At 46.2% G+C, this 21,857-nt stretch overlaps 1 protein-coding gene across 1 annotated transcript in view; it reads right to left on the reverse strand.

Moving 5' to 3' along the window:
- FAT2 (FAT atypical cadherin 2) overlaps positions 1-21,857 on the reverse strand; it is a gene marked incomplete at both ends in the record, with an annotated part of 44,160 nt that overhangs the window by 19,023 nt on the left and 3,280 nt on the right. The window contains 8 exons of the mRNA XM_080627370.1: positions 1,996-6,048; positions 7,029-7,239; positions 7,676-7,951; positions 9,710-9,849; positions 12,170-12,380; positions 13,009-13,320; positions 14,124-14,185; positions 21,144-21,458. Coding sequence (XP_080483496.1) covers positions 1,996-6,048; positions 7,029-7,239; positions 7,676-7,951; positions 9,710-9,849; positions 12,170-12,380; positions 13,009-13,320; positions 14,124-14,185; positions 21,144-21,458 — 5,580 coding nt within the window. The remainder of the gene's footprint in view (positions 1-1,995; positions 6,049-7,028; positions 7,240-7,675; positions 7,952-9,709; positions 9,850-12,169; positions 12,381-13,008; positions 13,321-14,123; positions 14,186-21,143; positions 21,459-21,857) is intronic.

A 21,857-nucleotide genomic window follows, 5' to 3' on the forward strand; every position in this document is an offset into this window, starting at 1 on the left:
AAGGAGGAAACAACTCTTGATGGTAAAAATGTCTCTGTAATGTTCTGCACACCTGCATATTCATTGCTTCAAAACCACATTGTCTCACCTTCCTAAAGAGTATCAGCCTTTCCTGGTGCATGTTCCTAAAGGGATCTGAGAGTTGCAAATACCCTGCAGACTTTGGTTGAATCTTACTGTTACAGTACCGTGTATAGTTGTACTTCCTTTTAACCTACAGATGTATTTAATATATAGCTACACTTTCTGGAGCTACTTTTTCATCCTATAAGAGCCAAATGACGAGAGACAGGGAAATCCAGACTAGGCAGACTCTCTGGTCCACCAGATTCAAGCTGCTCCTACTTATGTGACACAGAGCAGATTTTAAATGGGTGGACGTTGGCCCTGGAGAATCCTTTGGCAAGGATCTGGTGTTCTCTGCTGAACCCATGCCATTATGCAGAAGGAGGGAGCACATTAGGTGATGGGAGGCAACGAAGGGAGTTGGCTGCAGGGCTTGTTTGTGTTAGACTCTGAAGGGCCTTGTACATCAGGGTAAATTAAATTCACCTTCTTTCTGCTTTCATTTACACTGTGGTGATGAGGTGGTGAGACTGGAGGCACAATGAGACCTCTGCTAGCTCTTCTTCTGATGCTGGGACTCTCCAGCCTATGCTCAGATTTAGTTTCTGTGTATTTGAAATCGATGCATATGAACAACAGGGAGCTAGGCTCTGTGTTCACCATGTCCTTTCTTTTGCTGCTGTGCTATACTGCAGCTGTATTTATATGTTTATGGGTAGAGTTTGACCTGTGCTTGTAAGTACCTAGTAGAGGCAGCACATGGTATTCACCACGAACATAAGTGTGCATTCTCTCAGGTTTAAAGTAATTGGAAGTTACTACTACTTGCAAGATGGCAGAAATGCAAATACCTAAATGGATTGAATATTTCCCCCTAAAGGCCTGTAAATAGCTAGGCATGTCATAAACCAATTGAAAGTATCAGCATTCTTCCTCTGTTTTGGATGGTTACAGTAATAGATAACAGGCTGAAGCATGATCTGGCTAAATGCTTTGACCCTGAAGGGTCCATATTTGAGTTTGAACGAACATTTTAATTTGAAATATCTGTTCTAGGTCTGAGAAAGACCCTTTGGGGTCAAAAAGTACCATGAAATCAAGCTTCTACTTGTGCAGATGCACAACAAACATTCCAGTGTAACTTTGTTGTTGTTTTGCAGCAGTGGTTAGCTTTAGCTGGCACAACTGATGTTTCAGGGGTGCAAGAGTCATCTTTTAGTATTTCTCATTAGCCAAAACCATCACTAAGATTGACATGACAGTTTCAAATATCCATGAGTATGCAGAGTGGTTAACTTCAGCCTTCTGAGGTCTACTTGTTCATTGAGTGTCAAAGTGGCTTCACAGGAAAGACATTTAATACCAGAAAATTACAAGCATCCTATGTGCATATATATAGTTATTAAGAAATAAAGGCAGGCTGCACATGTGTGATGTGTGAACTGACTGCACTGTCTGCAGGAGAAAAAGCTGGGTCAAAGAACTTACATACAGATCACAGTATCTATGTGAGAAAAATCTTCCTTTCTGCTGTACCACCGCTTCTGTCTTTCCAATAGGTATTACAATTACACCATCTTAATTATTCTTCTGTTAAGAAAGTGTAAATAAATGTATTTACAGTACTGCGTAATTACTTACGCATATTCATTTATTTATTTCCAACTAAATAGGATGATTCAGTGGTGAGATACTTATTATAATGATAATTCCACCCACTGCAGTTAATTACTATAGAGTTTTGGATACCCCAGACTCAACTGTCATGAGCTCATGACAGAGCTCGGGCTTCATTTCCTGCTTCTGATAGGACTGTCAGTATAATGCTATTTCTGTGACTATATTCTGTCAGACAAGGTTATCAAATCCTTGCTCTGAGCTGATACTCTATTCTTCATCACTGACTATTCAAAGCCAGGCAAAACTCACCAGTTATGTAGCATGTGACCCTGCGGTTGTGCTCAGAGATGTCTGCATCAATGGTACTCAGTGTGACAACCACTTGCCCTGGCTCCGCGTTCTCAATTACCGATCCTTTATAGAAGTCTGAGGTGAACTGTGGAGCATTATCATTGTCATCAGAGACAGTGACCTCCACCAGGGTTTGGGAAGAGAGCTGGACTTTCCTGCCATGGTCAGTGGCCACCACATAAAACCGATAGATGTCCTGATCTTCGCAGTCCAGCTCTTTCAGTGTGGTGATCCACCCACTCTCACCATCAATGGTGAAGAGTCCTCGGAGGTTGCCAGATTCTGCTTCCAGACTGTAGGTCACTTGTCCATCACTTCCCATGTCCTGGTCGATAGCTGTCACCTGAATCACGGTGGTTCCTGATGGCATGTTCTCCATGACAAAGGCTTTGTAGGGATCAGCCTCAAAAACAGGTCTGTTGTCGTTGACGTCCTGTACTTGGATGTTTACAGAGACCAGAGAGACCAGCTCCGTCTCCTGATGTGAACAGTGAGCCATAACATCAATCTGGTACCACTTGGTGGTCTCATGATCCATGGCCTTTTTGACTTTCAAAGCCCCTGTTTGTTCATCCAGTGTGAACACCTCATCCTTGTTGCTTTCTGTAGTGGTTCCCTTCACCAGGCTGTATATGATGGGATCCTCTGCAAAAGCTTTGACTGACCCAATTTCTGATCCCTCTGGAAGATCCTCAGATGCAGAGAATGTATAAAGGGGCTCAGAAAACCTTGGCAATGTCACCTCCTTGGGGACAATCTGAAGATTCACTGGGACAAGGGAGTTCCAGTGAGGGGGTCTGCCATCTTCGGCTTTCACCTTGAAGTTAAAGGCTCTGTTTTCTAAACCAACAAGGCTCTCCTTGACCTTAACAACCCCAGTGGCAGCATTGATCTCCACAAGGTCTTCTGCCACATCTTCCACAGAGTCAACGGAGTAAATGACATCTGCATTTGCACCTTCATCAGCATCATAAGCCAGTACCTGGATGACAGGGGAGCCTTTACTTACATTGGACTGGATGGACAGTGTGTATTCAGAGGCTTTGAAGCGAGGTGGGTTGTCATTCTCATCTGTAAGGATTATTTTGACAGTGCAGAACGCCACCTTCCCACCTCCATCCTTAGCCATGACTTTAATGGCAATGACTCTCTCTGTTGAATTTTCCCTGTCCAGTTTTTGCAGGGTGGAAATACAGCCTTTATTGTCTATGGAGAACTTCTCATGGGCAAGTTTATTTATGATGGTATAGTCTATGGTGCCATATGGGCCACCGTCTGGGTCAATAGCCAGCAGCTCTATCACTTTGGTACCTATCTCAGCATTTTCTGCCAGCTCTGCCTCATACACGTTCTGCTGAAAAGAGGGGCTGTATTTGTTGGCATTGGTGGTGTTGATATACACGGGCACAGTGCTCTTGAAAACTCCATCTGAAGCAGAAACTTTGAGGTTGTAAGATGACTCCAAGTCCTTTTTGCAGCGGTTGAACATGGATATTATTCCCGAAGTGCTGTTGATAGTGAAATGCCTATTGTCATTGCCTGAAAGTATCACATACTCCAGTCGGTTGGTGTCTCCACTGTCGGGGTCGAGAGCCTGGACTTTTATCACAATGTGCCCACATGTAGCCATTTCACTTATCTTGGCTTCATACTGAAGCTGGCTGAACTCAGGGGGGTTGTCATTGATGTCTGTCACATCTATGATCACCAGGGCATCGCTGCTAAGTGGAGGATTCCCATGATCTACAGCTCTTACTTTCATGCGAAACTGCTGATTTTTTTCATAATCAAGTGGTTGAGCTGTTGTTATTTGTCCTGTGCTGGCATCAATATTGAAGAACTTGGTAGCATCTGAACCATCATCCAAGATCTGATAGGAAACCACTTTGTTTCTGCCTGAATCCTTATCAGAAGCAAAGAGCTGGATAACAGGGATTTGTGCTGGCAAACTCTCTGAGACAGATGCTGTGTAGATGACCTGAGAAAATATGGGGGGGTTATCATTAATGTCCTCTACCTCCACCTCTACTTTGGCTTCTGAATAGGATCCTAGTGCTGTGTCTGTGGCTCTAACAGTGAACGTGTGTTTTGTCTCTAGCTCATAGTCCAGCTGACCTGTGACAGTGAGGACACCAGTCTTGAAGTCAGTGCTAAACAGTTTCAGGGAGTCTTCTTCCACAATGTTGTAGATGAGGCGCAAGCCCTCAGGGCTGCGAGCCTGCATGTGGAGGATAGATGTGTAAAGGGGGATGTTTTCGGGCACCTTCACTCGGTAGTATAAGCTTTGGAACAGAGGGTTGGATTTGTTCCTCACGCTGATCACAACCTCCTCTTCAGCATGGAGGGGAGGCTCACCTTTGTCCTTAGCAATGACTCGGAGGTTGTATTTATTTAAAGCTTGATAATCAAGAGGCTTCTTAAGTGAGATGTCTCCTAGGTAGGGGTCAATCGAAAAGTATTTGTAGTCCTCTGCGAATGAGTAGGTAATGGCTCCGTTATCCCCTATGTCTTTGTCTGTGGCTGACACCTGAAAAAGTACATCACCTGGCTCCGTGCCGTCCTGCACCGAGGTGTAATATGGTACGTTCTCAAACTGCGGTGGATTGTCATTGACATCCTCTACATAAACCTTGACTGTGGCTTGGGACACTCTTGGTGGTTTCCTATTGTCCTTCACCTCCACAGCTACCTCGTGCATGTCTTGTGTTTCACGGTCAAACTTGACACCCTTGGTCTGGAGTACTCCAGATGCCTGGATCATTTTGAATCTTTCCTTTCCATTCAAAAGTGAATAGAAAAGTGGTTCATTTAGCTGATATCCCTTGACCCCAAGAATGGTGAGAGTCTTCTCATCCGTAGTGTTCTCCATCACAGTCGCTGTATATACTTCGTGATCAAATTTTAAGCCTGTACCTTGTGCTTGAGTTAAATTCAGCTTAACCAGAGCAGTACTTTTATATAAGCCATCACCAGCTCTGACCGTGAGTTCACGGTAGCTTCCCAGGCCAGTAGCCTTAAGAATGGAGATAAGACCTGTCAGTGGGTGAATATAGAAAGCATTATCAAGGTTCCCTTCCACGATGCTGTAGATCACCTCTGAATCTGCATCTGTAGCCTGCACTGACAAAAGCTCCATCCCTGAGTGGGCAGGTAGCAAGACAGAAAGCTCATAAGTGTCTTTGAGAAAGACTGGAGGTGAATCGTTCACATCTTTAACATGGATTGTGACCTTGGCTGGCTTGGATGCAAATAAGCTGGGGCTTCCACTGTCATGTGCATGTACACTGAAGTGGAAAACTGGGGTGAGCTCATAGTCTATGTCAGCACGACTGGTCAGTGTCCCTGTGCTGGGATCTACTGTGAAATATTTCAGTGCTTCTGGTTCCAAAATCTCATAGACCAGCAAAGCATTGGAGTCTTGATCAGCATCTGTTGCATGGGTCACGAGGGGAGCATTCCTTTCATCCAGAACCATGCTTTGTGATGGAGCATTCTCCATGATCCAGCCAACGAAGGAAGGTTTAACGAAGATGGGCACATTGTCATTCTCATCTATGACATAAATAAGTACCACTGTGTCCATAAATGCTCCAGCCATGTTGGTGCCACGGACTTTCAACTGGTAAAAAGATACCTGCTCGAAATCTAAGCTCTTCTGAGTGGAAATAAGGCCGGACTGATAGTTCATGGAGAACACTCCATCTCCATTTCCATCTTTTATTTCATAGCTGACTGGTGACAAGCTTGTGGCTGAAACCTGGATAAGAGGAGAGCCAACAGCAGTGGATTCACTGATCTCTGTGATGTATTCTGCCTCTGGAAATTTTGGAGGGGTGCGATCAGAGGGTCGGATGCGGACATGTACTGTAGCAGAATCTTTAAGCTGAGGGAACCCCTGATCTTCTGCCTTTGCAATAAGAGTAAATCGCTCCTGCCTGGATGGGTCCAGTTTCTGGGCAACTGTAATAATTCCGGAATATGGGTCGATGCTAAAGAAACCTTCCCCATTACCTGCAAGAAGAGAAATTACAAAGTGAAGAATGTAGACACCCTATTGGCTTTGTTTTTACTGTACCTCTTTTCCACAAATGTTCCTGCCTTCAGACCTAATTAACATCTGCTACTTTCACTGGGAGACAAAAATCTCCATTAATTTCTAAATAATTTTAATTCTAAGAACAATGAACCCATTGAGATCTATGTGATAACTTTCAATTCAATCAAAATGTAAATTAGAGATAAATACCCTTCTAATTTGAGCATATTTAGTGGTGGCAGAGCATGTATTGAAGCTTTTACCTCGTGTGCAGAACATGGTAGCACAGACTGTACTAGTTCTTTCAAGCCCTGTCATGCTTATAATTACCAATACTTCAGGAGCAATTAAATTCCTCAGTCCTTGATCTAAATTGCAGTGAGAAAGATGGAGCAAAGGATGGCTTGTCTCCTGCAAAGAATTTGCTTGCTAAACAGGCAGTGTGGCACAGCCATAAACATTTTCTTAACCTTTAGAACGAATGATAAAACACTTGCCCACTGAGCTTGTATGACCCAAAACCACCATCAACCAATGCCGAGAGGGTGCTTACCATGCCTCAAGAATGTATTTCTCAGTAGAAATGGTGGAAGTGATGATGACTCTTGTGGGAATTGGAGTGCTTTTGTCTTACAATAGGGATCCCTCCCTCAGTTCCCATGGATGGGAAGAGAGGATTTTAAGTTGTTCTAACTCGTCACTTTTTTTCTTGGAATAGTGACTCAACATGGAACTGTATTCTTGAAGAAAGATGCTAGTAATATTCCATAATATGAAAATTACCTGCTCGCTCTATATTTTCTCTAGGATAGCAAGAAAATCACATTAAGAACTGTGCAGCCATTTACTGTTCATTGCAACAGCTAGAGAAAGCTGGTCAACTCTCTGGCCACTTGCTAGAGCATGGAATGTAGGCATGTTCATAGCCTAAACAGTCTTGTTACGTGGCTCTCACCTGCCTGAAGGGAGTAGTGGATTTCAGCATTGGCTCCTTGGTCTTGATCGAGGGCTCTGACTTGTATAACCTCTGTGCCCACCACTGCTGAGTCCAGCACTTCTGCTTCATAATGGATGCTGCTGAACTGCGGAGGGTGGAGGTTGCTGCTGTCCACACGGATGGTGACTCGAACAAAGTTCCTCTTGATGGGGACCTCCTGGTCTCGTACCTGAAGGACAGAGGAAGAGCAGGTACGGTCACACTCAGAGTAGTAGCCTTGCCTCAACAGGCTTCCAGGTAGCTCATCAGGACTCTTACAGAGAGTGGTGTTTTCTCTTGGCAGGGAATGAGCCTGTAAGTTTCAGCACAAACAGTCAACTTGAAGCCAAACATTAACAATTATTCACTGTACTTTTCTGTACAAGAATGCTGTGGCTCTAGGAGGAAATCAGCAGGTGAAGAGCTCAGCACTTGGTTAGAGGGAAGCAGGGTGTTACCTAAATTTATCCAGGATGGTTCTATAGTAGAGGTTAACACCCTGCTTTCCTCTTCCCTGTTGCTCTAGACAAATCCTCACTCAAAGACTACAACCAGTTCTAATTTCTCCAGCGACCCATATATCCCGGCCAAGCTGATGGACTCAGCAGGGTGTGCCTAGGACTCACCATCACTGTTAGGGTGTGCTGAGACACAGGATGGGAACTGAAGCCTTCTGCTGTTGTGAGGGCCCCGCTACTTGGATCCAACTGGAAAAGTCTTGTGCTTTTGGGGTCCACGCTGCCATGGATGGTGTAGATGAGCCCCTTGCGTTTATCCTTGTCTGTTGCACTGACTTGAAGGATTTCCCTTCCTGAGGGAGTATCTTCAGGAATCCTTATTTCGTAATGGCTCTCCAGGAACTGGGGACGGTGCTGATTGATGTCAATCACATGGATAAATGCCTATGGGGGAGACAGCATGATGAGAGCAGCAGAGACATAGGAGCAACCTGACTTATGCAGCCATGTAAAATCTCAGCTACCAATTCCTCTTGGGTGTAGCCGTGCTCTTGTAACCACTACAGCCTTCTAACTCTTGGGGCTTTGTCATGCATAGTGACTGGGAACCTTTTTGTCCTTCTCCCCATAGAACGACTGCTGTGCCTTCCCTTACTGAATTTCAGTTTGCTTCCTCTCATTTTTTAATCTCTCCAGTCTGGCAAGCCATTCAGACTGAACGTGCCTGCACTTGGCATCACAGCCTGCCATGAAAAGTAGCAGTTGCTCAGTGGTGGTGCCAGCTTTGCTGGCTGGTGCCTCCACACCAGCCTTCATTAATTACACACCAGAAAGCTGGCAGAGGGGGGGATGTTTTTAAAGGCAGGAAAGGCTGGCCTGTCTTAACAACAGTACATGGAGAAGTTATGCAGAAGCAAAGTTTGTAGTCTATAATTTTTAGCCAGATCTTCACCTTTGTGTTTAACAGCAATCCCCTGTGAATGGCCAGACTGAATGCTGCCTGCAAAGTCACCTCGTTTCGTCTGTTTGGTCTCCTACCCTGACTGTCCTGACCCCCCTATTGATGTGTTCGCTGCATCTTAGGAAGTCCCAACCAACTGTAATAATTTGCTTCCTTTGGCAAACCTGAACATGCCATGGGTGTTTTGTACGAGCAGGTTTTCTGACATCTGCTAGCAGGCTTGAGTGCCAAAATAAATGTAGGGATGAAATGCAAGGTGGCAGGGAATGCATACTGGGCAAGGTGGGGCTTTGTTTGTTTATTTGGAACAATACTTGAAGATAGTGGAGATAGATAGCCATCCATTAGCATTGGGTTTCACAGGAATGGTATCGTTCCTCATTCATCATCCCCTGCAAACCTCCGCAGTGAATTCCCATGATAAGCGTCACTGACGGGTGACTCACGTTCTGTGTCTTCCTGTGCAGTAAGGGCTGGAGTTTTGGCGGCTGCTTGTGTGTGGAGAAAATGGTTGGTGAAAGATCAAGCCCTGAATATCCCTCCTGAGGGTAGGTAAAGATGGGCACATCTCAGCAGCCATTTTAGCTGGGGCTTAGAGACATGCCTGGCAGCAAAGTGCTTCCTTCCACCAGTGCTTGCTCTTCATGTGGCAACTCAGAGGACACAACAGCATCTCTTCAGTTGCACCACTTGGCCCCTGGACCTTGGAGCTGATATGTTATCAATGTTCCACACACTTGGAGCAGCACAGGGCAGGGCCTGACCTCACCTCTTGCAGATGTGTCTGTGCTGGCTTTATATATGTGGGCAAGTCCCAGGAACACCCTTGACATGGTACCATGGACCCAAGCCTGATCTAACTGCATATGCATTTTCCTTACATTTCAGCATGTTATCCCAACCATGTTATGGATCAGCCTGACCTAGTGAGAGCAAGTTGAGGTCTAGGAGTGTGAATTGCCACCCCAGCTTGGCTGGTGGTGTGGATGTGCCCTTGTGTGCTGGCTCTGATCAGCAAGGAAGGTGCAGGCTTTCCTAGACCATTTGTGTTTGCAGCAACAAAAAACCAAAATCTTAGCTTGGTACTAAGGAAAGATTTGGGTCACTGTGTAATGTAAGATCATAGTGTAAGGAGATTCTTGTGCCTGGCATCTGATGGAGAGCTCAGCAGAGTCAAAAGAAAGATTCCCTTTGGCATATACTTACTCTAAATGCGGTCTCTACTAAAGGAAAAGCTTTACCTGGGTTTTGATGGTAGTGGACCCATCAGTGACTTCTACTGTCAGGTTATAGCTTGACTTCTTCCTTGCATCAAGGGGTCTTGCAATGACCATGCTGCCTGTGCTCTTTTCAATGTCAAAATCCATGTCATCATCACCACCTGTGGTAAGGGAGAGATGAGAAAAGGAAATGGGGAAGCAATTACAGTTAGATTTCTGTCTGGAGCAAGCTGCAGGTGTAAGGGATTCTAGGAGCTGCCTGGAGATCTGAAGGATGAGGATCTCCCCTCCAGACACCATACACAAACCACACAAGGAGCTCAAGCCCAGGCACGGATGTGTGGCACGCCAGGCAATACACCTTGTAGGCATTCACTCTAGCTGTACCTCTTTGGCCACAGCTAGGTTGGGAGCAGTGCCATGGAAGTTTTCCCAAATCTGGAAACTCAATACAAAATGTGATAGATGGACACAGGAGACAGGGAGGACATGGAGAAGCTGGACAAAGAGGTAGTCACAGATGGTGTCAAAGGAGTACAAAAGGGAAGGTGAGTGAATTAGGGACAATGAGGAGGAGAAGGGGCAAGGATGCACATATGCATATGATGTCCTGGCTAGATTTACAACAGGCACATTTGATCATTGATTTATTTGCACAAGGTCTCCAGCTACGCAGCATCACATGGATCAGGGACCTGCAGTGCTGAACAACGCTCTTGCTGGCTTCTAATTCAAGGTCACGCTGTGGGCATACCAGCAATAGTGTTCATTGGCATAGTTGGGTGCCTGGGAGCTACCTGAAGAAGCCCAATACTGGAACAGTTGGGCAGGCAGAAGGTTCTTCCAGGGTGAGCAGAGCCTGTTGCCTTCAACCCAGATGGCTGCGTAGTGCAGGGAACCACAGGCCTGAGCAGCTCAGCAGCAGAAGGCTGTCCCTCACACTACTGCTGTTCAGCCCTGGCATGGAAGCTCCTTTCTCATGCCTCGCTTGCTCATGGCCTGTTATTCTCTATTGCATGTGAAATGTGTTCTGAGATATGGAGATGTAGAAGCAGTTTTCTGTATTTATCTCAGGTCTCAACTTCTCCCTTCCCAGCTATTGGATGTTCTGGATTCTGTTTTATTCTCTTAGCAGCTGGGAAAATCTTGGATGGTTGTTAAATCACATGTTGCAGTGGTTTCCAGCCTTCTGGACCACCACTTTCCTGCTTGGAAGGAGACAGAAAGAAGCAGAGACAGGAAAAGAGAGACCCATGGATGCCCTTCCCTGAGAAAAAAAGAGAGGTAGTCCCTTTGCATAGTGCCAAAAGGAGAGAGATTAAGATGCTGATGATGCACCATCAACCTCAGTGACAGAGCCTTTGTGCTCTGGGAAAGGCGAGCTTTTGAAAGAGGTATGAAGGCTGCTGGATCTCTGCATCACCTTCTTGGTGATACTTTGCTTCTTTGTCAGGGAAAATGAAATCCTGTTCTCTTCCACTAGTACAGTAACAAAGACAGCCATGAGTAGCGCTTGGTGCACTAGGAATTGGCAAAAATGAGGTGGAGCACACAGGGAAGCGTTCAGCAGGGAAATGATGGGATAACGTTCAAAGGAATATACCGTTAGCTCTGCAAACCCAAGCAGACACTACTAATGCCAGATAAGCCTTGCACTGTTGTTGTCTGCTCCTTGTAGCACTGTATCTCTTGTTACTTAATTGTATTTATACACCATTATCCTTCCCCAGCACAGTAACAGGAAAAACTGTTCACTCACCCAATTACAGCTTTGTCTGACAGGGCAAGCCCTGCAGGCAGTGTCAGGGAAAGGCTGTGCGAGGCAGATTGGGGCACCACTTCAAAACACCAAATTACATGAGCACAATTGGCCCTCATTCGTAGGACCAGTTCTGCACATGTACTGCTGACAAGTCCTCTGGGGTGACATCCCAGGTCCCCTCTGCCCCAGCATTCTGTGTATTAGAGGAGGCCCTAGAGCTGCTTCATGTTTCATGTCTAAGTCATCCCTTGGGATGCTGTGAAGTGGAAGGGAGAGCCCCACCATTTAGGTCAGACCACTTTGTTGAGGAATCCTTCCCTTTTGGCTCCCTGCTCAGACTATGGGATGGGGCATGTCTGCAATAGCTAGATACCTGGCTCCTCACAGGCTGTTTTACCACAAGCACTAGTGTCACTTGATTCTCAGGAGGAGCTGGGACTGGCATGCCTTGAGTTTCATGCGATACTGGAGAACACCTCAAACACCGGCAAGTCCCACAGTGTCATTTAAAGAGTGTGTTAGATAATTGCCCTGGGCATGAGCAGCTTTATCTATGGCTGTTGAAGGCTTTTGGTGTCTGTGAGAAATCTTTCCCTGTAGCTCACCTGCACCTAAAGCAAACAGCTTCATTAGCTCGGGCATGTGAGTGCTGAAAGCCAAAGGGAGCTGGGGCAAATCCTAACAGACACTGCTGCCCTGATTTCATTTCTGGGTCTCACCTGTGATATTAAACCACACTTGGCTGGGGCCCATTTCAATGCTGATCACTCCCACCATATGGTTTACAGGATCTGTTTCCATCACGGCAAAGTTAAAATGGGGTTCATCAAAAGCTAGTGGCTCCGAGGCAGGGCCGGGCCGGGCAACCCAGCTGATGTGAAGCCGCACATGGGAGGATAGTGGTGGGCTGCCACCGTCTGTTGCCTTGACCTGCCGGGAAATACACATGCAGTCAGGATTTAGCCCATAGGAAGCTGCTTCTCCCACCCAGCAGGAGTTTCAGATCTAAGCGTGGCCAAAATCCCACAAAACACATCTTGACCCAGTGGCTCATGCTCTGGCTGATTCCAAGGTAGAGCCATGCAACCCAAATTCCTCTTGACCATCAAACGGAGCTGCCAAGCTCAATCCACAGCAGAGACCTGGATCACAAGTCTTGCTACAAGGACCCACAGAGTGTGGGAGGGCTTTAAACCTGTATCCAAGCCCCATGGCCTTTTTAGACTGCCAAATGAAGGCAGCACTGAAACCCAAAGACAGTTCAGGTCTAGGTCAACATCCATACAGGATCATGGATCGTTGTGCTCATCTCTGAGCAGGCGGGACAGTTAGTTAATTTTAAGCTTATCTTCCATTCTTAATAGCTTCTTACCTTCTGTATTTCATATAATTCCATCCTAGTTTCTCTCCCTGTAACCCAAGTCTCTTAAGTTCTCCTCCCACTGCTGCATTTTCTCCATCTCTTTCCTTTTATATTCTCTGTTTCTCCAGCCTTTCCTCTCTTTCCCTCTCTACCCATCTCTTCCCAGTGTCTCTCTGTGTTTCCCTCTCCTCTCACCGTGAGTATGTTGTATTCAGAGGCAGGGAAAGCTTTCCTGGAGGACACCATGCCGGTCGTGGGGTTGATGGTGAATATCCCTTCCTCCTCCTCCTCGATGGTGTAGGTGATCTGGCTGTTCTGGCCCTGGTCACGGTCTGAAGCAATCAGCCTGTACACTGGCAGTGGTGTCTCTGAGGCATCTCTCTCAGGGAGCTGCACCATGAAGAGCTTGTGGGGGAAACTGGGAGGGCTGTCATTGGCATCCAGGACTTGTATCACGACTCTGCTGGTGGACTTCAGGGCTGGCTCTCCATTGTCGGATACAGCAACCTGCCAGCAAGGAAAGGAATTAGGTGACAGAGCTCTTTGTCATTACCTAGGACACGAGCAGCCTTCACCCTGATAGGCAATGACTAAACTAAGGGGTTTTGTGTGGATCTGCATTTGTACCTCAACATTTCAGAGCCATTGCTCCTCCCTATAGGGCAAAATCTGATGGCTGTGGCTGGCAGCAAGGCTTCAGGGAGATGTGAATGCAGGGGTCCTGCTTGCAGTTACTCTGGGCAGTGGGTCAGATTGGTCACTAGGGGTCACATAACTGAAAACCTGTACAGCAATAGCTTGGCAAGTTATCACCCATCCTTAATTCAGTGTGCCTGTTGCATTGCACAGACAAATGTATTATCCTCAATCACCCTCACAGACTGAAACACCTCAAGATGCCTCCAATGTAAACGTGTATAGCTTGAAGCAGTGAAAGATAGAGGTTGGTAACGCAAAGCTACACAGCAATGTCTGATACAATGAGATAAATGAGGGTGGATTTCTCTGGCTTGCTCTTTCCCCATTAACTTGTTATCTGTCCTGCTAGAGGACAATTCCAATCCTCTTCCTGCATTCCCACAGCTTCCAGAACAGGCCTTTTGCTCCAGTCTTCAGTAAGGAAATAATAAACCCTGCAGTACTGCTGCAGCTGTCTCTTAGGGCAACAAACACCATTTAATTAAGTTTCCCAGCAGTTGGGAGCTGATGGGATGAGATTCCTTCTCTGTGCTCCAACTTGCAAGGAAAGCTCTTTGAGGACTTAATACACTTGTAGGTAAATAAAGCTAATTACAATCATCATTACCCACCTCTAGGATATGTTCAGCCTTGTATTCTCGATCCAGCTGCCGTGAAGTTGTAGAAATCAGACCTGCCAACAAAGAAACCCTTTGAGCTCCAAGAGTCAGCGTCCGAGGAAAGCCAGGGCTGATCAAATCCCTGCATGCCCCACATCAGCCTGCCCGCCTGTCCTGTTCCAGGCGCACTTTGTGATCAGAGGAGAAAGACAGATACCCCCAGAGGGCAGGTTGTCCACTTCAAGCATGAATCCCTATGTGAGGGCCCTCCTTTGATTACAGACACCACAGAGGACAGAGGACACCTACAAGTTGCCTGCATCAGTTGAGGCTTGTCAAGGCATTTGGTGAGAAAGGCTGCAGGAGTGTGAAAACAAACCTTTTCTTATGCCTCTAAGAAACATTCTGCAGGCACTGGCACAACTTCGGCCTCTTAACAAGTCTCGACTCCTATTTTCCCTGTGCTGAACCTTGCTCTTTGTAGTTTACAGTGTTTTGACAAAAGCTTGTTTTCTGTCTAGGGAAATACCCTCTATTCTATTGCTAGAACAAATACATTCAGGCTAAAAATAAGGCACACAGTCAGAAATAATGCTGGTATATTATCTAAGCCTTGCTGAGAGACAGGATGAATCCTCTAACAGCTGCAAGATTGTGAGGGATTTCTGAAAAATGCACATTAGTTTAACCACAGGGAATAGGTTAGATGCAGGAGGCAGGAACTGTGCCAATAATAAGCTAGAGTTTTGGCAAAATCACTGTAATTGCCTCTTTTTGGCCTGTCAATGTCTAATCTGAGTAAATGGAAGCGTGGAAGGGATGGAGCTGAGGCTTGTGTTTCCACGTCTGGTTTGATAATAGTCCTTATCAAGTGCCTTGACTCTTCCCCTCTGGGGAAAAGCAGCTGTGGATCATTTTCACAACTGCTTTACAAGTGATGGAAATCTTATATATAATGCATGATTTTCTGACAATCGTCAAGTCTGACACCTGTGAGTGTTTCTATCTGCTCTCTGCATCTCCTGCTCCCATTGGTCGCTGTTATCATGGTGTTTATTCCTCACAAAGGGAAGTCCTGCTTCCTCACACAAACAAGAGGCAGGGTGACCTCCTTTTACTGACCACCACCAGCAGTGATAGATGCTCATGCAGCTCTGGGAAAGCCTTTGCGTGGGGGCAGTGTGCATTAACAGTGCTGTTAGCACGTGCACTCATGCATCCTGAGACTTGTGAATCAGAGTTGCATGAACCCATCTCAACTCTCATTTCTGGTCCAAAGCCATAAAGTTTTAATTAATAGTATTGCTTCAGTTGTACCATACTTTGGCATATTGCTGTCTGAGCATGATAGGCAGGGGAAAACTTCAAATGGCTGCAGGAAACATTGGGCAGCTGAAGGAGGGAGCAAGGAGCAGCTGCTCGGAACAAGACTATTGTTAACCGTTTCCACTTGTTCTCTGGGATTATTCATATTTGGCACTGGCCGCTGCACTAAACACTTACTTGATGCCTTTACGATCATAAATCAACGCTCTTTAATGTTTTATGACAAGATAATTTGAAAGACTCTGTTTGCATGTATGTCATAGGGTTTTTTTCTTCTCCCTTATCTTCCTTCTGACATCTCGGCAGGTGAAGAGGACTTGGCCATGGCCAGAGAGCACACTGGCTGGGGAGCCTTTATACCTCTCCTGGGCTCACGCGAGGCTGTAGGGCTCCCATAGCACCGAACATCTTGACATTAATGGAAATGGTCTCAAAGAATCAATTGCAGCAGCGGTTCACTGAGATCTCTGATGCTCCTGCCCACATCCCTGATAGTTTGGGTAGGACAGGGGAGCAAACCCTAAAAATCCAGCTACCTTCTGGGGGTTCATAATTTTGGCCTACCAAGCCCACAGGACACATAGCTAGATATTCCCAACACAGCCACCCAGTACCTGCGTGCACACTGGGGTATTTCTGGTCTTATTGGATTGCAAAATTCAGTTGCAACAGACTAACACCTTGTTTGCACTTGGTTTCTGCGTGCCAGCTGATGGAAAGTAACTTAAACCACTCTAAAGCGATTATTTGGATTTGCCTGGCCACACCTTGAAATTCTTTCATGACATAATGATAAAAAATGAAAGAAAACAGGATTGTAGCTGAGCTTTCTAGAGCTGGAGAAGAATGTGGTGAAGGGAGGTGAATGGACATTAATGGCTGTCTTCAATGTCTGTACCACTGAAGATGCTCAGATCTCCTGGGGAGTATGAGCTGACTCTACTCCCTATCATAGATCCCATATCCCAGTTAGGAGCCTTACCAGATGGCATTTCTGGGTTTAGCTTCATATCTGTTGAGCCACAAGTCAAAGGGTTGGCTTCTCCTCCTGACCCCTGGCAAACCCCCTCTGTCCCTTCCCCTGTGTCCAGTCACGGCTCCCAGTTCCCCTCCCCAGAGCCAGTTACCGCTCTGCCTTGAGACCAGAAAGCTCTTGTGGTTAACGGTTAATCACTGTAATTCCCCTATGGAGCCGTGGTGCTGCACAGCTGCCAAGATGCACAAACTGCCAGCAGTGTTCACACGGCAGCAGAGCACCCTGAGACGGGGAGATGGGGATCGGACGTGGTGCTCGAGAGAAGCCAGCTGGAATTAATGTACGTTTCTATTTGTTGCTGCTTGGATATACACCCTGTGAAGCCAGAGGGCTAGAATGGGAAACTGTTATTACAGGACAACTGCCGTCAGCTTTCATGGCCTAGGGAAACAGTTCCTTGGTTCTTTCTGGTGCCCCTTACAAGGCCCTGGGAAGAGCACATTTAGTTTTTAACTAGAGTGTTTTGCGTGTACCTGTGTTTGAGTTATCAGTACAGCCCCTGCCCCTCTGGAAAACACCAGCCAGCCCATGCCATGGGACTTGTGATCAACTGCATGTCCTTTATTTGTGTTCTTGTATATGGCCTTGAAGGTTTCTGCTGAATCCTATAGAGACTGAACAAACCCATCAAAGGTCCTAATTGTACTTGGCCAATCAGCCAAGCTCTGCATTCACCTGAAGGTCCAGAAACCTCCTGTTGCTTGAGTACAGACAGGCACAAACTCCGCTCTGGCAGCCTATCTACACACAGCAATGGGAAAGGATTGTCTGCAATCCTCCCGCTTGCCGCCTAGAAAGGGGAGAGAGGAAAGCTGGTCGTGTTGGAACAGGAGCAGCGAAATTAACAGTGCATTGTTGTCAGGGAACAAAAAAATAATCATAACTTCTGCTGGCAAGAGCAGGGCTGGGGTGGAGGTTGCTGGCCCCCTGCCCTCGCTGCAAGGAGGAAAATCTAAGATAGTTAAAATAGCCAGAATCAGGTTTGCAGGCACTGGGGCTTTCACAGGAGCCTGAGAAGGGAAAAGGTTGTTCTCCTGAAGTCCTCCTTCTGCTGTCTCACTGTTGCTTCCATTTCACCTTCTCTTTTCTTCTCTTACTACATCCCCTCTTGTTCTGACCCTGCTTTGCACTACTTCATGGTCAGCTAGAGCCTGTGGTATGTTGGCAGTGAAACCACCCCTCAGACTTATAGGGCAGGCTGTGCCTGGATGTCCTTCCATGCAGAGAAATGCAGGGAACCACAGGCATCCTGGGGAACCCCAAGGACACTGACACAGCAAAGAAGCACCAGAAGAACAAGCACTAGATAAGGGCTGGAGACAAATAGTTGAAGGTAAAAGGATTCTCCAAGCAGCCTTTCAGAGGGATGAATGGCTTCATCCTGGCTCTTCCTGCCACACAGCCTCACAATTCCTATCCATCCTGTCTCCTTTGGAATCTCCCTTCACATCAGGGGCTGCAAACCCTGTGCAAAACAAGCTGAAAACCTTTCAAGCAAAAGAATACCCTAAACTTTGCTATCTGCCCATCTCTCCATGTATCTACCTATCTCTCTGTCTCCCACAAACACTGCTCTGCACCAGCTGCCAGGCAGGGCTGGAGAGATTCCATTGCCGATGGCAGAAGGCTTTCATCTCACTGCGCAGTTTTATTCCCTCTTCTTATTATCCTTTCATTTACTTCCCTCTTTTTCTCCACCCTCTTTAAGGAACTGAGAGCTGGAAGAGCTTGGAGCCCTTCTGCGGTAGTTCAGGGATGCTGGAGGAGCCAAAGCCCTGCTGAAGGACAGTTATCACAGCCATCCATGTCTACCCTGCAAGGTCTCAGGAGGAGAAGTCAAGGGGTCTCCACCCCTGTGTTGTGAGACACTGGCTTAAACACAGAACAAGCTGGCTTTAAGACCAGAAATATGTTACTTGGAATACTGTGGCACTGTGCCCTGAATAATTATCCAGGGCTATTCTGCGGGGTTATTCTGGGTCTAGACGTGCCTGTTGTAACAGTAAATCAGGACCTTAATTCCTATTAGCGCACAGGATGAGAACAAGCTTTCTCCTCCTCTGTCCCTGCCAGGAGTGCCCTGCCTAGGAAAGACTTGGGCTGACCCCCGGCCCTCCTGTGCTCTGGCTTATTTCAGTGCCAGTGTGACATATTTGTCCTTTGATCATGGTGTGGAATAGAAGATGAGGAGAGGTCTTGATCACAGCCTTTTCTGCCTTTAGGAGCCTTCCTTCTGATCCGGGTGCTGAAGGAACTTCATATGCAGGTTATCCTGTCCTTTGCTCACATTGTGTGACCAAGAGCAGCAGCCTCTGCTCTGTGGTTTCCTCTTGAAACCTCAAGTTTTATCACTGAATAATTGGACAGAGATTCAGCTTCATCACAGATAAGCAGCTCTGCCTACTCATAATCTTTTTGCTGTCATAGGATTTGGGGTTGACCACAGGAGGAGTATTGGCAATCTGGATCATATAGATCTCTGGCATTTCAAGAACTGAAATGTTTCTGGGTCTTTTTGCGATCATTTCCTCTAGGTAGTGAAAGAAGAGACAAATTTACTGCGTTCGAAAAATGAAGGTCATATCCCAGCTAAAAATCCAGTAAAAAACCAGTGATTTAGTAGCACTGTGCTCAAATACTTGCAGTGTTTTCTCTCTTCTCCTGTTCAGATGTAAGCCATTTGATTTGCACTGCACTGTGATAACTCTGTTTTGAGTACAAGACTGCACTGATGTGAACGGCTGCGAGCTGAAAGTCCCGCAGTTCATCTTCCAATGCTGCAGTACCAGGCTGACACCAAAGATTATATTTTTGTTCTACTTAATGGAGCGGCTAGCATGCCCTTGTCTGCAGATTGAAAATATCACAGGGTTTCCAACAAGCTGCCTACAGCCCTGAAATCCAGATAAGCTGTGATATTCTTTCTGGCAGTAGTAGCAGATGACTTCTCTTTAGATACTCTGAGCAGGAGAGTATAAACTGCTCAGTTTATGCCAATGTTTGCAGGTAATTATTCATTCTTTTGGGTGACATGCAAGTAAACCAATGGATAACTGACTCCTCATCAGGCTTGGAAGCAGGTCCTTAAACAACTTCCAAGCGGAGGGTTTAAAGAGACCTCCAGCAACTGTCCAAGAGATAAGATCAGCTCATGGGACTGACAAACTTATCACTCTTCACATGCAAATTGCTTGCCTGTAAAGAGAGATGGATAGGAGATAACTCATGAGAGGGCTGTTTTTTGTCTAAAATGGGAATGAAAGGGTTGGCTTAGAGGTGAGGTGTCTCATTAGCAAATGTTCAGATTTTGCTAGTGTTGTTTATTTTACAGTAAAACAGGACAGCTTTGGATTGTGGCTTTGTAGGGCTGCACTCACAGTGGGGTGAAAGGTTTGCCTGCTGCCTGCAGCATAGAGAGGGCTGAATTTCCTGCAGGGTGCATGGCTGCAAGCTGGAGCCCAGCAGATGAGGGCAGCTAGCTGGTGTCCTCACAGCTGTTCCTGCTCCACATCCCATTGACAAGGCAGTGGTCTTCTAAAATAGGGCCTCTGAAGGCACCTCTCCATGGGACCTTACATTTGTGCAAGCTGTCCATGGGGCTGAGTTGTGCATAGTTGTTTGGACTATGTGGGAATGTTGTATGCAAAGCAATGCCCTGACCTGGCTAAAAAGCTTCTGACAGTGTAGATCACTACAGCTGAGGGTAGCAGTGGTCACAGATGACATCTCCAGATTTATCTGTATGGTAGCATGTAGAGACACCTTATGAATCTCTTGTAACCAAAAGGATGCCAGTGTTTCAGAGTAATAATGCCTTTCTAAACATCCCTCTCCTAGCCAGCTGTAGAGGACTGCCAGAGTCACTACACCACAAGTAATGCATAATTGAGAATGCACTAGCCTTTTTCAATTCATCCAGCTCCTGTCTCATCTGAGAGCAGGCTTCTATCCCGCTGCAGTAGGTGAACGGCTTTTATCATCCACAGGAGATCAAAGTCATGCAATTAATCCTCTCCCATACTCAGGCTCTGTGCCCTCCCTTCCTTCTCCAAGGAGCTGATGGCGTGAAGGGCTTGGCATAGCTTTCCTTGCCAGACTGGCCCAGTGTCAGCTCTGCTAGGATAGTTTGAGGAAGCTGTTTACACAAAACATCAGCCGGTTTTTGATGGCTCTGAAAGATCTGCTAATTAATACTCAGATGAAAGATACAGTCTAGGAAGATGGCACAAGAGGCTTACTACACTTACTACATTAATAGTGCTGGAGAACGGGTGGAGCCTTTAAATGCAGTGGGATTCATTTTTATTAATCCTGGCTTGGTCTGCCTCTGGAACAGATAGTCACCTCCAGAAGGGTGTTTCCTGGCTCAGGCTCTGCAATAGGGTAGTTGTTTATAAAGGGGAAGATTAAAAGTGACTGCTTGGTTCTGCTTAGGGCTTTGAAAGGAGCACATTTATGTCATTCTAAAAGCCATCTGGATGCAAATAGCAACCCTAAGGTTGAGGGTTTCAATCCTTAGCCTCTCCAGACAGTGTATTTGGATACTGGGACTTTTGCTGTTGAAGGAAGGTGTGACAAAGGCAGCTGTGTGGGCTGTTCATATTGAATATGTAACATCCTCTGGGCACTTGGAAACCTCAAAAACAGATGCTGAGTTGTGTCAGTCTTACCTGTAATGAGGTTAATGGTGAAGAGTCCTTGAGGATTTCCAGTTAGGATGTGAAAAGTCAGTTTTCCCTCTGAGCTAGAGTCCGGATCAAAGGCATCAAGCTGAAGGACGGACGTGTTTGGTGGGGAATTCTCCATTACAGATGCATAGAAGACAGGTCTTGACATCTGAGGTGGGTTGTCATTGGTATCGGTGACTTCAATATAGATTTCAGTCACGGAACTCAGAGGAATTGTTCCCAGGTCAAGAGCTAGCACCGTCAGCCAGTAGTGAGATGTTCCTTCTCGGTCGAGTGGTCCTATGGTCCGGATGGTGCCTAGAAAAATGACAGAAAGTGCTTGTGAGGGATTTAAGGAACTCAGACCACTTTGTCCTTAATGCCAGACCAGTCTGTTTCCTGGTCTTTGTTGCGGATATAAGCGCTGGCACCAACCTTGTATGGCTATGAGATTGTGTGGAAGAGAAGTGGTTTGCTTGTGTTGAGGGTCATTTGGTACACAAGTGAAAGGGAAGACCTTGGTATTTTGTGGGAAGATAGATACTGATTTTCCATTATTTTAGAGAGACAAATCCTGCTCGCTTCTCCCCAGATACAGGGATGCACATTGTACATCCCTGCACAAGCAAAAAGGATTTGAATGGATAGAACTTTGTTCTGTTGGGTCAAAAAGCCAAACACAGCATGTAGTTTAAGCCTTTCAGGTGCATCATTAAA

The sequence above is a fragment of the Psittacula echo genome (genome assembly GCF_963264785.1).
Source record: "Psittacula echo genome assembly, chromosome: 11".
In the NCBI taxonomy this organism is placed as follows: Eukaryota; Metazoa; Chordata; class Aves; order Psittaciformes; family Psittacidae; genus Psittacula; species Psittacula echo.